The sequence below is a fragment of the Schistocerca cancellata genome, chromosome 9 (assembly GCF_023864275.1).
Source record: "Schistocerca cancellata isolate TAMUIC-IGC-003103 chromosome 9, iqSchCanc2.1, whole genome shotgun sequence".
In the NCBI taxonomy this organism is placed as follows: Eukaryota; Metazoa; Arthropoda; class Insecta; order Orthoptera; family Acrididae; genus Schistocerca; species Schistocerca cancellata.
The window spans coordinates 256,714,760-256,726,970 of record NC_064634.1 but is presented as its reverse complement, the minus strand read 5'-3'; the positions used below and the strand labels follow the sequence as shown (position 1 = coordinate 256,726,970).

At 43.5% G+C, this 12,211-nt stretch overlaps 1 protein-coding gene across 1 annotated transcript in view; it reads left to right on the top strand.

The window, feature by feature from the left end:
- LOC126101338 (odorant receptor Or2-like) overlaps positions 1–9,510 on the top strand; it is a 62,176-nt gene extending 52,666 nt beyond the window's left edge. Inside the window, exons 5-6 of the mRNA XM_049912009.1 lie at positions 871–997; positions 9,436–9,510. Coding sequence (XP_049767966.1) covers positions 871–997; positions 9,436–9,510 — 202 coding nt within the window. The remainder of the gene's footprint in view (positions 1–870; positions 998–9,435) is intronic.
- The last annotated feature ends 2,701 nt before the right edge of the window (positions 9,511–12,211 follow it).

Sequence of the window (12,211 nt, the reverse complement as noted above, 5' to 3'; positions counted from 1 at the left end):
AAGAGAAAAAAGAAAAGGAGGAGAAATGTAGTGTAGTAGTTCAAAATGGTTCAAATGGCTCTGAGCACTATGGGACTTAACTTCTGAGGGCATCAGTCCCCTAGAATTTAGAACTACTTAAACCTAACTAACCTAAGGACATCACACATGTCCATGCGCGAGTCAGGATTCGAACCTGCGACCGTAGCGGTCGCGCGGTTCCAGACTGAAGCGCCTAGAACCGCTCGGCCACACCGACCGGCAGTGTAGTAGTCACATTAAATCAGGCGATCCCGATGGAATCGGATTAGGGAATGAGACTGAAAAACAGCAGATGAGTTTTCCATTTCAGGCAGAAAATAATTTATCAGCTTACAATGGTCGATATAGAGAGGATGTAAAACGGAGACTGTAAACAATCAGAAAAGCTTTTCTGAAAAAGAATTACTTGCTTATATATAAATAATGTACAGGACGTAAAGGATGAGTGTCATTAATGAACAGTACAGTAAAAGTCTGTAAATAAGCATCGCATCATGTAGAAAAATGATGAAAACTTTATTCCCTATTTTCACAGTTTCCATAGCAAGAATCATGTTGAACGTTATGTATGTAACCAGAAAGACAGGTAAAGGCAGTTACCTAGCATACACTGATGTGTGGCAAATTTTCAACAACAATCGCCTTTACACATTTAATCAGCTGATACTACCGTAATCATCATAAGACAAAATTAATACTTGTTGATTTTATATATCGCCAGTGAGGTGAAAAGTGTGTCAGTATGAGCTTGGCTTTGTCTGTTATTTATTTTTTTAACTGAAAGACAATCGCGTCGTGTCAGTAATATTAATGTTAACAGGCCGAGGCTGTGTCAGCGGCGGCTTACAGCTGCGCATGGATGGAGGCGAGTGAGAGTTTCAAGCGAGCCCTGAGAATCCTCATCAGCCGCGCGCAGAAGCCGCTGGTGCTCACGGCCGGGCACCTCTACCCCATCAACAGGCCTGCTTTTGTCTCGGTTAGTACTTAAGTAAGTGCGTGAGAGCTATATCTGGTGGAGTAAAATCCGGATTTAAGGTAATTTACCGCCAAGGGAATGAGTGGAGAGTGAATTATCGTTTCTGTGTTTCTATCTTGTGCGTTCCTATACAATTCACCGAATTGCGATGAAACTTTGGGCTGTTGCTGTGCGTGCTCCAACGAAGGTTTCTGAGTTAGTACAACCATTTTGCAATAGGTGTTGCACGAGCTATTTCAACTATTGAACTTGATTAGTTTTTATCGGCTCACCTGAGAAACTTTATGATTATTAGTACATCCATTTCACGTTACATGTCGCACGAGTCGTTTCAACAAGTGTGTGTACCTGGTGTCCCACAAGGGCTTACATTGTCTGAACTTCAGTAACTCGAAAACTATGAATCTTAAAGCATGAAGATTTTCACAATGTTGTTATAGTGCTTTAAGGTTGAAGATGTCCAAACTGCCTCTCACCGGAACAATACAACGTCTGACATGTGTCATAGTTGCTATTAGAAAGAATTTACATGTAATCACAATCACCTCTCATATGTCATCCAGCATACGTGGTTTTCGGCGTGTACTGGGTCCTTCAGAGCTACCCACAAAAAGAATTAATCGGCGTTAGATCGGTAGATCTGGATGAAAACTCAACACTTCTTTATTGGCCTATACACATCTCAACAACTGTTTCATCCAGAAAGTGCCGCGAGTCATATGAAAGTCACCGTCTCGTTTAAGAAAACAAGCTTCATCTTGGTACAGTTGGCGAAGATCTAATTCAGTTTGTACCTTCAACATGGTAAGGTACTTTAAACATGTCACTCTTCCTTCAAAAATCAATGGTCCTACAACTCCTCTGACATGTATCACACCACACTTGTTGGTGGGCTGTGACAGTTCTGGTACGAAGGTGGGAATATATGATATGATCACTGATGTCACCTATAAGTCATCATATTTCCCCAGACTTCAGACTTCCACCCCTTCACACCTTTGACAAATTCCAACGACCCTGTGTGTGAAACATCAGGAAATTAAAAGAAATGGGGTTTTCTATCTAATCCTGTGACGTCACTGTGGAAGTAGGGCTTTTGTCCTCAGTATAAATTACCAGGAAATTCAGAACTAGATGTCACATCATCAAGCTTGTGGAAGTAGGTATGCTGAGCATAGTAGTGCAATACTAGTCCAGCCCCACTACGATGTCAGAATCCAAGACGATGACTGAACACGGAGACCAGGGCATAGTGGCACATCTCTATTACGTCAGAATCCGAGATGATTGATTTTGGACACTGGCGTAGCTGTATGATGTCACATTCCAAGACGCTTGGACAAAAGAAAGTAACTTGCCTACTACATAGCACATAGTCCTGAAGGGACCAGTAGGGCTACTTACAACGCTTAGGTCACTTGTTGTACGTCCTAAATTAGAAAAGTCCCCTCCAATATAATTTAAACAAGTGTTTAAGTTTGCACATCATTGATGTAATACAGAATTGTAAGCCTACTTATTCCGTTAAGTTGAAGCCCAATTTTAAAACAATATGCTGCATAGTAGGAACAATCATTTCCTTATTCAAATAAACACCAGTGTCTTGGGTTCTTCGCTCCCCTCCATAGCCCCCCCCCCCCCCCCCCCGACGCCACTGCAGTCACGGAATCACGTCATTCGCAGCTGTACTCAAGCGTGCTGGGTCGTGTGTAATGCTGAGCAGTACCGGGCGGCCGGCAAGACCCCCTACGCTGCTACTGCTAATGCCCCACAGCAGACATACGAGTACGCCACAACACCAGCCAGGTAATCAGGAGTCACGTCTTCATCAGTATGTAACAGCTAAGCACGTAGAACGATGCACACATTTACTGTCTAGTGACATTAATGTGACCATCTATCAAAAGCATGAATAACCATCTAGTGTAGCGCGAGCGACTGTGAGACGCGCAGGAAAAAAACCAGTGAAGTTCGGGAGGGTATTGACGGCGATATGGAGCCATGCTGATTTCAGCGTAGTGGCCAGATGGGCTAGGTTTCTTGGCTGAGGATCCATGGCGCGAAAAGTCCTGTCGAGTTGATTCCACATATACTCGACTGGATTTTAATGTGAGGAGTTCGGTTGGCAGGAGAGTTCAGTAAACACATCCTCGTGCTCTTTGAACCATGTACGTACAATGTGAGCTACGTCACACATTGCATTATCCTGCTGTTAGATGCCACAAAGATGAGGAACAAACAAGCTGCTTGTAGGGGTGAACACAGTCAACCAGGATGGATGTTTAGCTTTGTGGATCCATTATTACTTCCAGAATTAGCAGCTCACCCAGGGAATGCCACTAAAACACTCCCCAGACCATAAAGTGCCCACCTCCCGGCTGTTGCAGGGTGTTTGCTTTCAGATGTTTGACGCCGTATACACCAACAGTCATCTGTCCAACGGAGCATCGAGCGTGACTCACGTGAAAAGACCATCTGCTGGCACCCATTAAACGTCCAGTTGCGGTATTGGCACCCAAATTCCAACCTCCATCGCCGGTGAACACTAGCCAGCATGGGTCCATAAGCCATGCACCCACTGGAGAGTCCCGTACGCAGCAACCTTCGCTGAACGGTTATTAACTAGAGTCTGTTGGTATTGCGTTGGTTCACCTAGAAGCTCAGTTGCTCCACAGTTGCACGTCTATTCGCCCATACACATTTCCACAGCTGTCACTCACGCTGTTATCTATGGCCCATGGTGCAGCGCACTTTCCTCAGGGCCAGTTCTGAACAGTGTCATTTTTCCACTTTAACCGTGGCAGCAAATAGAGAGTTCACAAACTTATGCGTTTCTGAAATGTATATTTATAGGAATACGTGAACATTTAAAGAGTATTTGTTAACATTTGTGCTTTAGTAATATCAGTTATATACACTCCTGGAAATGGGAAAAAGGACACATTGACACTGGTGTGTCAAACCCACCATACTTGCTCCGGACACTGCGAGAGGGCTGTACAAGCAATGATCACACGCACGGCACAGCGGACACTCCAGGAACCGCGGTGTTGGCCGTCGAATGGCGCTAGCTGCGCAGCATTTGTGCACCGCCGCCGTCAGTGTCAGCCAGTTTGCCGTGGCATACGGAGCTCCATCGCAGTCTTTAACACTGGTAGCATGCCGCGACAGCGTGGACGTGAACCGTATGTGCAGTTGACGGACTTTGAGCGAGGGCGTATAGTGGGCATGCGGGAGGCCGGGTGGACGTACCGCCGAATTGCTCAACACGTGGGGCGTGAGGTCTCCACAGTAGATCGATGTTGTCGCCAGTGGTCGGCGGAAGGTGCACGTGCCCGTCGACCTGGGACCGGACCGCAGCGACGCACGGATGCACGCCAAGACCGTAGGATCCTACGCAGTGCCGTAGGGGACCGCACCGCCACATCCCAGCAAATTAGGGACACTGTTGCTCCTGGGTTATCGGCGAGGACCATTCGCAACCGCCTCCATGAAGCTGGGCTACGGTCCCGCACACCGTTAGGCCGTCTTCCGCTCACGCCCCAACATCGTGCAGCCCGCCTCCAGTGGTGTCGCGACAGGCGTGAATGGAGGGACGGATGGAGACGTGTCGTCTTCAGCGATGAGAGTCGCTTCTGCCTTGGTGCCAATGATGGTCGTATGCGTGTTTGGCGCCGTGCAGGTGAGCGCCACAATCAGGACTGCATACGACCGAGGCACACAGGGCCAACACCCGGCATCATGGTGTGGGGAGCGATCTCCTACACTGGCCGTACACCACTGGTGATCGTCGAGGGGACACTGAATAGTGCACGGTACATCCAAACCGTCATCGAACCCATCGTTCTACCATTCCTAGACCGGCAAGGGAACTTGCTGTTCCAACAGGACAATGCACGTCCGCATGTATCCCGTGCCACCCAACGTGCTCTACAAGGTGTAAGTCAACTACCCTGGCCAGCAAGATCTCCGGATCTGTCCCCCATTGAGCATGTTTGGGACTGGATGAAGCGTCGTCTCACGCGGTCTGCACGTCCAGCACGAACGCTGGTCCAACTGAGGCGCCAGGTGGAAATGGCATGGCAAGCCGTTCCACAGGACTACATCCAGCATCTCTACGATCGTCTCCATGGGAGAATAGCAGCCTGCATTGCTGCGAAAGGTGGATATACACTGTACTAGTGCCAACATTGTGCATGCTCTGTTGCCTGTGTCTATGTGCCTGTGGTTCTGTCAGTGTGATCATGTGATGTATCTGACCCCAGGAATGTGTCAATAAAGTTTCCCCTTCCTGGGACAATGAATTCACGGTGTTCTTATTTCAATTTCCAGGAGTGTAGTTTATTCTATATGTTTCAGGGTTTTTCACGAAATGAGATAGAGATGAGAGAGATAAATAATTACTTTCACTCTTTTCATTCTGTTTAAAGTATTATTTCATGGAAACATATATAAATATGCTCAGAATTCTCTAACAACATTATGTAATGATGAACCAGATGCGTTGTACATGGTGTGTACATATCGAAATTCGTAGCAAAGGTTTCCTCCGAAGTATTCTGGTGTCATCGTAATGACCTTACCATGCTCAACGGTTTACAGAGTTGGAATATCAGAAATGAATAACATACAGAAATTCATAGCAGAGACTTCTTCTGCATTCGCCTGATAGGTGTTGTATGTAAGGATACATCAGGGAATTCCATATAATCTGTACACAGTGCGATATCACACGCTGCATGGTTTTGCTGCCATGCATCAGGTTTCTGAAAGTCAGTGCAGTCGTAGTACTCTCTTATATGGTTCTTACACTACAATACAGGAACACTGTCAGCAACTGAGAATTGAGCATTGCAGTTATTTGTGTTGAACCCCGCTATAATTCAGATCAATCACAATCCTACAGTATTATTTTCATAATGTAACACTACATTGAGCTCTTGACCTGAATTTGTTTCTTAACAGTCAGACTGTTTTGGGGCGGCCCGCCACGATATCCTGTCCTGTGCCATCTCTTTTACCTCAGAGTAGCACATGCAAACTACGTCCTTAATTACTTGCTGGTTATATTTCAATCTCTGTCTGCCTCTACAGTTTACGCTCTAGTACCATGCAAACCATATTCCGATTTCTGAAATATGACCTACCTTCCTGTCCCTTCTTCCTGTCAGTGCTTTTTACATATTCCTTTCCTCACTGATTCTGCTGAGGTTTTCCTCATTCGTTACCTTATCAATCCTACTTATTTTCAGCATTCTGTGTTGCATCATACGTCAAATGCTTCGATTCTCCTCTGTTCCCGTTTTCCTCACAGTCCTTGCTTCATTATCGCACACAGTCGTAAACCAAAGGTAATAAAATTGAGGCATACGTTTGATACCAGTAGACTATTCTGGGACAGGAATGCCTTTCTTGCCAGAGATATTCAGCTTTTTATGTCCTTCTTGCTCCGTACGTCATGGGTTACTTTTGCTGCGGAGGTAAACAGTTTGTTAGCTTCGTCTGCGCAGTGATAATTAATTCTGAAGACCATAGTGGCTAGAATATATTTGGACGTGTATTTTATAAAAAGGATCTGATTATTGTCATTGCTGACCGAAATCGGTAGTCTGAGGACCTACAAATTTGTGACCATAGACGTGAAATAAAAGAAATTTATTCTACATTTTCGGGCCACTGTTCCATTTGCGACCATGTCGCAGGTTGTGAGACATCATGAACAGTATACTAGTGGTGAAAATCGGCACTACTATTCCGCTTTTTCCTTTAGGCTATTGAATCGGTTGTATTGGTGCAATATCCCTATTGGTTAGCTGTCAGGCAAATTTTGACATGACGCCCAGTTACCTGGTTGGTGTCGTGTCGGACTCGTATGTCTGCTGTGAGGCAGTATTTTAGTTGCAGTAGTGGGGTCTTACCTATCACCCCGGTACAGCACACTGCTACACATGGCTTGGCGGAGCTATAAATAAAGTTTGCGGATAAAATGGTGTAATGGGGGGGGGGGGGGAGGGCTTGGCCTGGTGCTTGTTTAAATAAAGACACAGTTGTTCCTACTACACAGCACACAGTTTTGAAGTTTGGTTCAAAATGGCTCCGGGCATTATGTGACTTAACATTTGTCGTCAGTCACCTAGACTTAGAACTACTTAAACCTAACTAACCTAAGGGCAACACACACATCCATGCCGGAGGCAGGATTCGAACCTGTGACCGTAACGGAGCTCGGTTCCGGACTGAAGCACCTAGAAACGCTCGGCCACAGCAGTCGGCTTGAAGTTTGGAGTTTAACACATATGAATATGTAGGCTTACACATGCATGACACATATGCTGGTCAAACTATTTTTCTTGAAAAATTTCGATTGAAAAATATGGAATTTGTGGTGGGACATCGTGGTATACTCGCAGTTCTGGCCTTACAGTTTCATGAAGTTCCGTAGGTGGTGGCCTTACACGTAGTCTGGAAAATGACGACCGTAACGCAGGTGCGCTCCAACCAGAGAGCTGACACTGCGCCTCTTTTGGCGGAAAAACGGAACATCGCAGATATTCATAGGCGCTTGCAGAATGTGTACGGAGACCTGGAGGTGAACAAAAGCACAGCGAGCCACAGGGCTATGCCTCTGCTATCAGCACAACAAGTCGTGCAAACTCGTCCGATCTCGCGTGTGCCGATCTGCCGCACAGGTCTATGACTCCTGCAATGATTGGTCTCGCACTTTCAGACTTCCATCTGTTTCGGCTAATGGAGGATGTACGCCACGGGAATCAGTAAGTGGATGACCGGAAGGTTTCTGATGCAGCAAGACTTTGGCTCCAACACCGACCATTTGAGTGGTAACATTCGGACATACAACATCTTCTAATAATATGGGTAAGCACGTTGCCTTGAATGGAGATTATGTTGAAAAATAGGGTCTTGTATGAGAAGAGTGGGGAGTAATATGGTGTATTTGAATCCTGAATAAAACCAACTTAATTTCAGAAAAAAATGTTTTGCATTAGTTACTGTGTACCCCCAATATTACGGTAAAAATTAGAGTGAGATAATGTGTGTGCTTTAGACTAGTCTGTCGGAATATGGCACTTGCTATATAGACTGGAACGTCTACTTCACAGAAATGTGTACAGCTGCAATTATATAACACTTTCTTTGTTTTCTATGTGAGCCTGTTCATCACTGTGTAAATAATGCAACTTGAATCCAAATAGATCTTCTTACTGTAGTCAAGTCTTCGTCTACTCTACAAAGTTTGCTCCCCACAAATCTCTTAGTTACCAAACTGACTATTCCTTGTTGCCTCACTATGTGTCCTGCCAACGGATCCCTTGGGTCCGTCAGCTTGTGACATAAATTTATTTTTTTGCTCAGTTTGATTCAGTACTTCCTCATCTTTTTACTGCCAGTCTCCATTTCAAATTACTCACGATTTCGCCCATCGTCAGTCCATTTTCTGCCCAAATATCAAAATTCACCTACCACTTTTAGTTCCTCATTTCCTAATCTAATTGTCTGAGGGTCGCCTGAGTCAATACAACTACACTCCACTATCCCTGTTTAGATTTTTTTATGCTCACTTTATTACTTCTATTGCAGAAGCTATCGATCCTGTTCAGCTGGTCTTCCAAGTCCTTTGTCGTGCAGTTAGCAACATGTTCCATAGATCATTTGAACGATTCTTTTATCGAAATCATTTGGAATGAATCAGTTTGCAGCACATGGATACATGATAACTGTTAGCATTAACGAACACATTATCCTTTTATTCCTACTCAAGCGACTGCATTGAAAACAAGTATTTTTTTATTTTTAATTCTTTTACTGACTGCCAGTGAAATCCTGAGGTGAATAAACTCACGAATATGTACAAATGAGTTCGTCTTCCTTTTCAACTGATACCTTCCATTCATGCTATACTCAGCATTACTTATGCTCTTGGATATCGTTTAGCGACTATTCTGATGCATACCTCATTACTTGGACAAAAGCCAATCATGAACAGACAAAGTAGTCTCTGTTTGCATAAAACTCATATAGCTACTTGGAAACCAGGAACCCTATGGATAAGATAACGGCAAGAGGCACAGGTGATAACAGTGCTTTCTGTACTGAAAGTGATATACTTACGTTTCTCCTCTGGTAATGGTTTGCATCGTCATGGCAAGAAAGATCAAAAATTTTTCAGTTTTTTCATATGTGGTATTATTGCCTGCAGAGAGTAACACATGTTATTTAATAAAATGTGAAACACTAATCAAACACATAGAAACTAGAGCATTTAGAGACAATGTAGACTCTCAGAAAATACAAAAATATGTTATCCGGTTTGCAGGATAATATTCTGAGGATGAAATCAGACTGAAAATAAGTAATTGTAGTTATTAGTATACCTATAGTTTTTTTGCCACTTTCTTAAATTTGGTCTTATTTTACAGTTGGTGAATGCATCGTACACGTACTACGCACTGCTGTGTCAATTCAACAAACGCGCAAAGGAACGAGCGCTCTGAAACATCAGGCAAGATGGTTAATTAATATGAATGTCAACCAACAGTTTATCGGTGTTTACCATTAGTTCTATTTTTCTGTATATTTTTGTATTGCAATTAGTAACACAGCTAAGTCACGAGACTTGTATGAAGTATTAAGGAAATGCAGGCTCTGGAGAACAACAATTACAAAAACACTATTATAAAACGTGAGAAGCCGTGATGCACTTAGTTTGCCATTATTATTTCTATTGTCACTATGATGCTGCAACAGCATAAGATTAGCTCTACTTCTCAAACCCTTTCAATAAAATTTTCACAACCTATCAAAAATTATTCAAAGATAGAATATAATGTAACTGTTCTGTACCCAATGAATTGTGTGTCTTTCTGCAGAAAGTTATCAAAATCGTAAATTATAAGAAAACTTTAATATCCGTAATTTGAGGAACACCATATACATTGGAATTTCAATTGAGACTATATTACAGTGATTGTCATCCAAGACAAGATGTCTTTACGTGAAAATAAGTAGTGCAGCAGATTTTTTCGTATTATAACACCAATTACGGATATTTATTCGTTGTTAATTATAATTGTAGCCTACAAGATTACATGAGGTAGCAATTTCAAGTCATTCCTTTTTATAGCATGTAGTTGTTTAAGTTTAGGCCATTTCTTCGAAAACAAACATTGTGAATTAAATCCTGCCTTATACGTGGGAGCCAACCTCTCTCCATAACACAGTGTTGGGTGATCTCTTATTTTGAGCAGAAATTTCTAGCTCCAAGATTAGGGAATCATCTCGACTGATACCTCTGTTAATTACATTTGTTTCTGGTAACAATCTTATTCTGGCCACGAGTGCTTCATTTCTTGAAAAATGCCATGAGCTACTGATAAAACGTTTACTGAAACAGTCAGTTTCGACTGCCCATCGTCATATTCTTAAAAGCGTTTACGGCATCGTATTAGGTGAATATAAAATCACAGGAAGTCGGCTCTATGCGACACGCATCCGCTCACAGCTTTAACGTCGATTGCTGATATAACAGGATAGCACAGTTAATATATTGACATTATAATTTACGTTGTGATATGACAACAGTGACAAAATTATCGGTTTATTGTCTGTCAAAGATCTTGTATTTAAGAAGTTAATGATCGTCAGTCAACCGAAACTGGTTATTTAAATAAGGAATTTATCAGCAGATGAGTGCGTAATGTCATATCTGCAAGCTGTGGGGAATTAGCTCCTGAGAATACGCTTTAGTTCTTAGTTTGGTGCCATACTGTTGCATAAGCATGCTGATCACACTGGCGCCCGATTGCATTTACCTCCGAAACGCTGGCCGCCACCTACTAAAATCATTTACAAATCGAGGAGGAGACTATGTTAAGTGTAGAATTATTTCATATATCTCTGTATGAGAATATGGCCCGTAAGCCCCTGATATCAACGTTGGGTCAGCTTCCAACCTATGGGTAAGATTTCACTGCAGGTGCTAGATGGGCTTTGATTTTAAGTAACTATACGTACTAGAACCACTATAGAAAAAGACGGTCATGTGAAACCCAGCTCGCGCTATTCGTCCACGAGACTCAGAGGGCCATAGACACGGGTTCACAGGTAGATGTCGTGTTTCTTGACTTCCGCAAGGCGTTCGATACAGTTCCCCACAGTCGTTTAATGAACAAAGTAAGAGCATATGGACTATCAGACCAATTGTGTGATTGGATTGAGGAGCTCCTAGATAACAAGACGCAGCATGTCGTTCTCAATGGGGAGGGGTCTTCCGAAGTAGGAGTGATTTCAGGTGTGCCGCAGGGGAGTGTCATAGGACCGTTGCTATTCACAATATACATAAATGACCTGGTGGATGACATCGGAAGTTCACTGAGGCTTTTTGCAGATGATGCTGTGGTGTATCAAGAGGTTGTAACAATGGAAAATTGTACTGAAATGCAGGAGGATCTGCAGCGAATTGACGCATGGTGCGGGGAATGGCAATTGAATCTCAATGTAGACAAGTGTAATGTGCTGCGAATACACAGAAAGATAGATCCTTTATCATTTAGCTACAAAATAGCAGGTGAGCAACTGGAAGCAGTTAATACCATAAATTATCTGGGAGTACGCATTAGGAGTGATTTAAAATGGAATGATCATATAATGTTGATCGTCGGTAAAGCAGATGCCAGACTGAGATTCATTGGAAGAATCCTAAGGAAATGCAATCCGAAAACAAAGAAGTAGGTTACAGTACGCTTGTTCGCCCACTGCTTGAATACTGCTCAGCAGTGTGGGATCCGTACCAGATAGCGTTGATAGAAGATATAGAGAAGATCCAACGGAGAGCAGCGCGCTTCGTTACAGGATCATTTAGTAATCGCGACAGCGTTACGGAGATGACAGATAAACTCCAGTGGAAGACTCTGCAGGAGAGACGCTCAGTAGCTCGGTACGGGCTTTTGTCAAAGTTTCGAGAACATACCTTCACCGAAGAGTCAAGCAGTATATTGCTCCCTCCTACGTATATCTCGCGAAGAGACCATGAAGATAAAATCAGAGAGATTAGAGCCCACACAGAGGCATACCGACAATCCTTCTTTCCACGAACAACACGAGACTGGAATAGAAGGGAGAACCGATAGAGGTACTCAAGGTACCCTCCGCCACACACCGTCAGGTGGCTTGCGGAGTATGGATGTAGATGTAGAT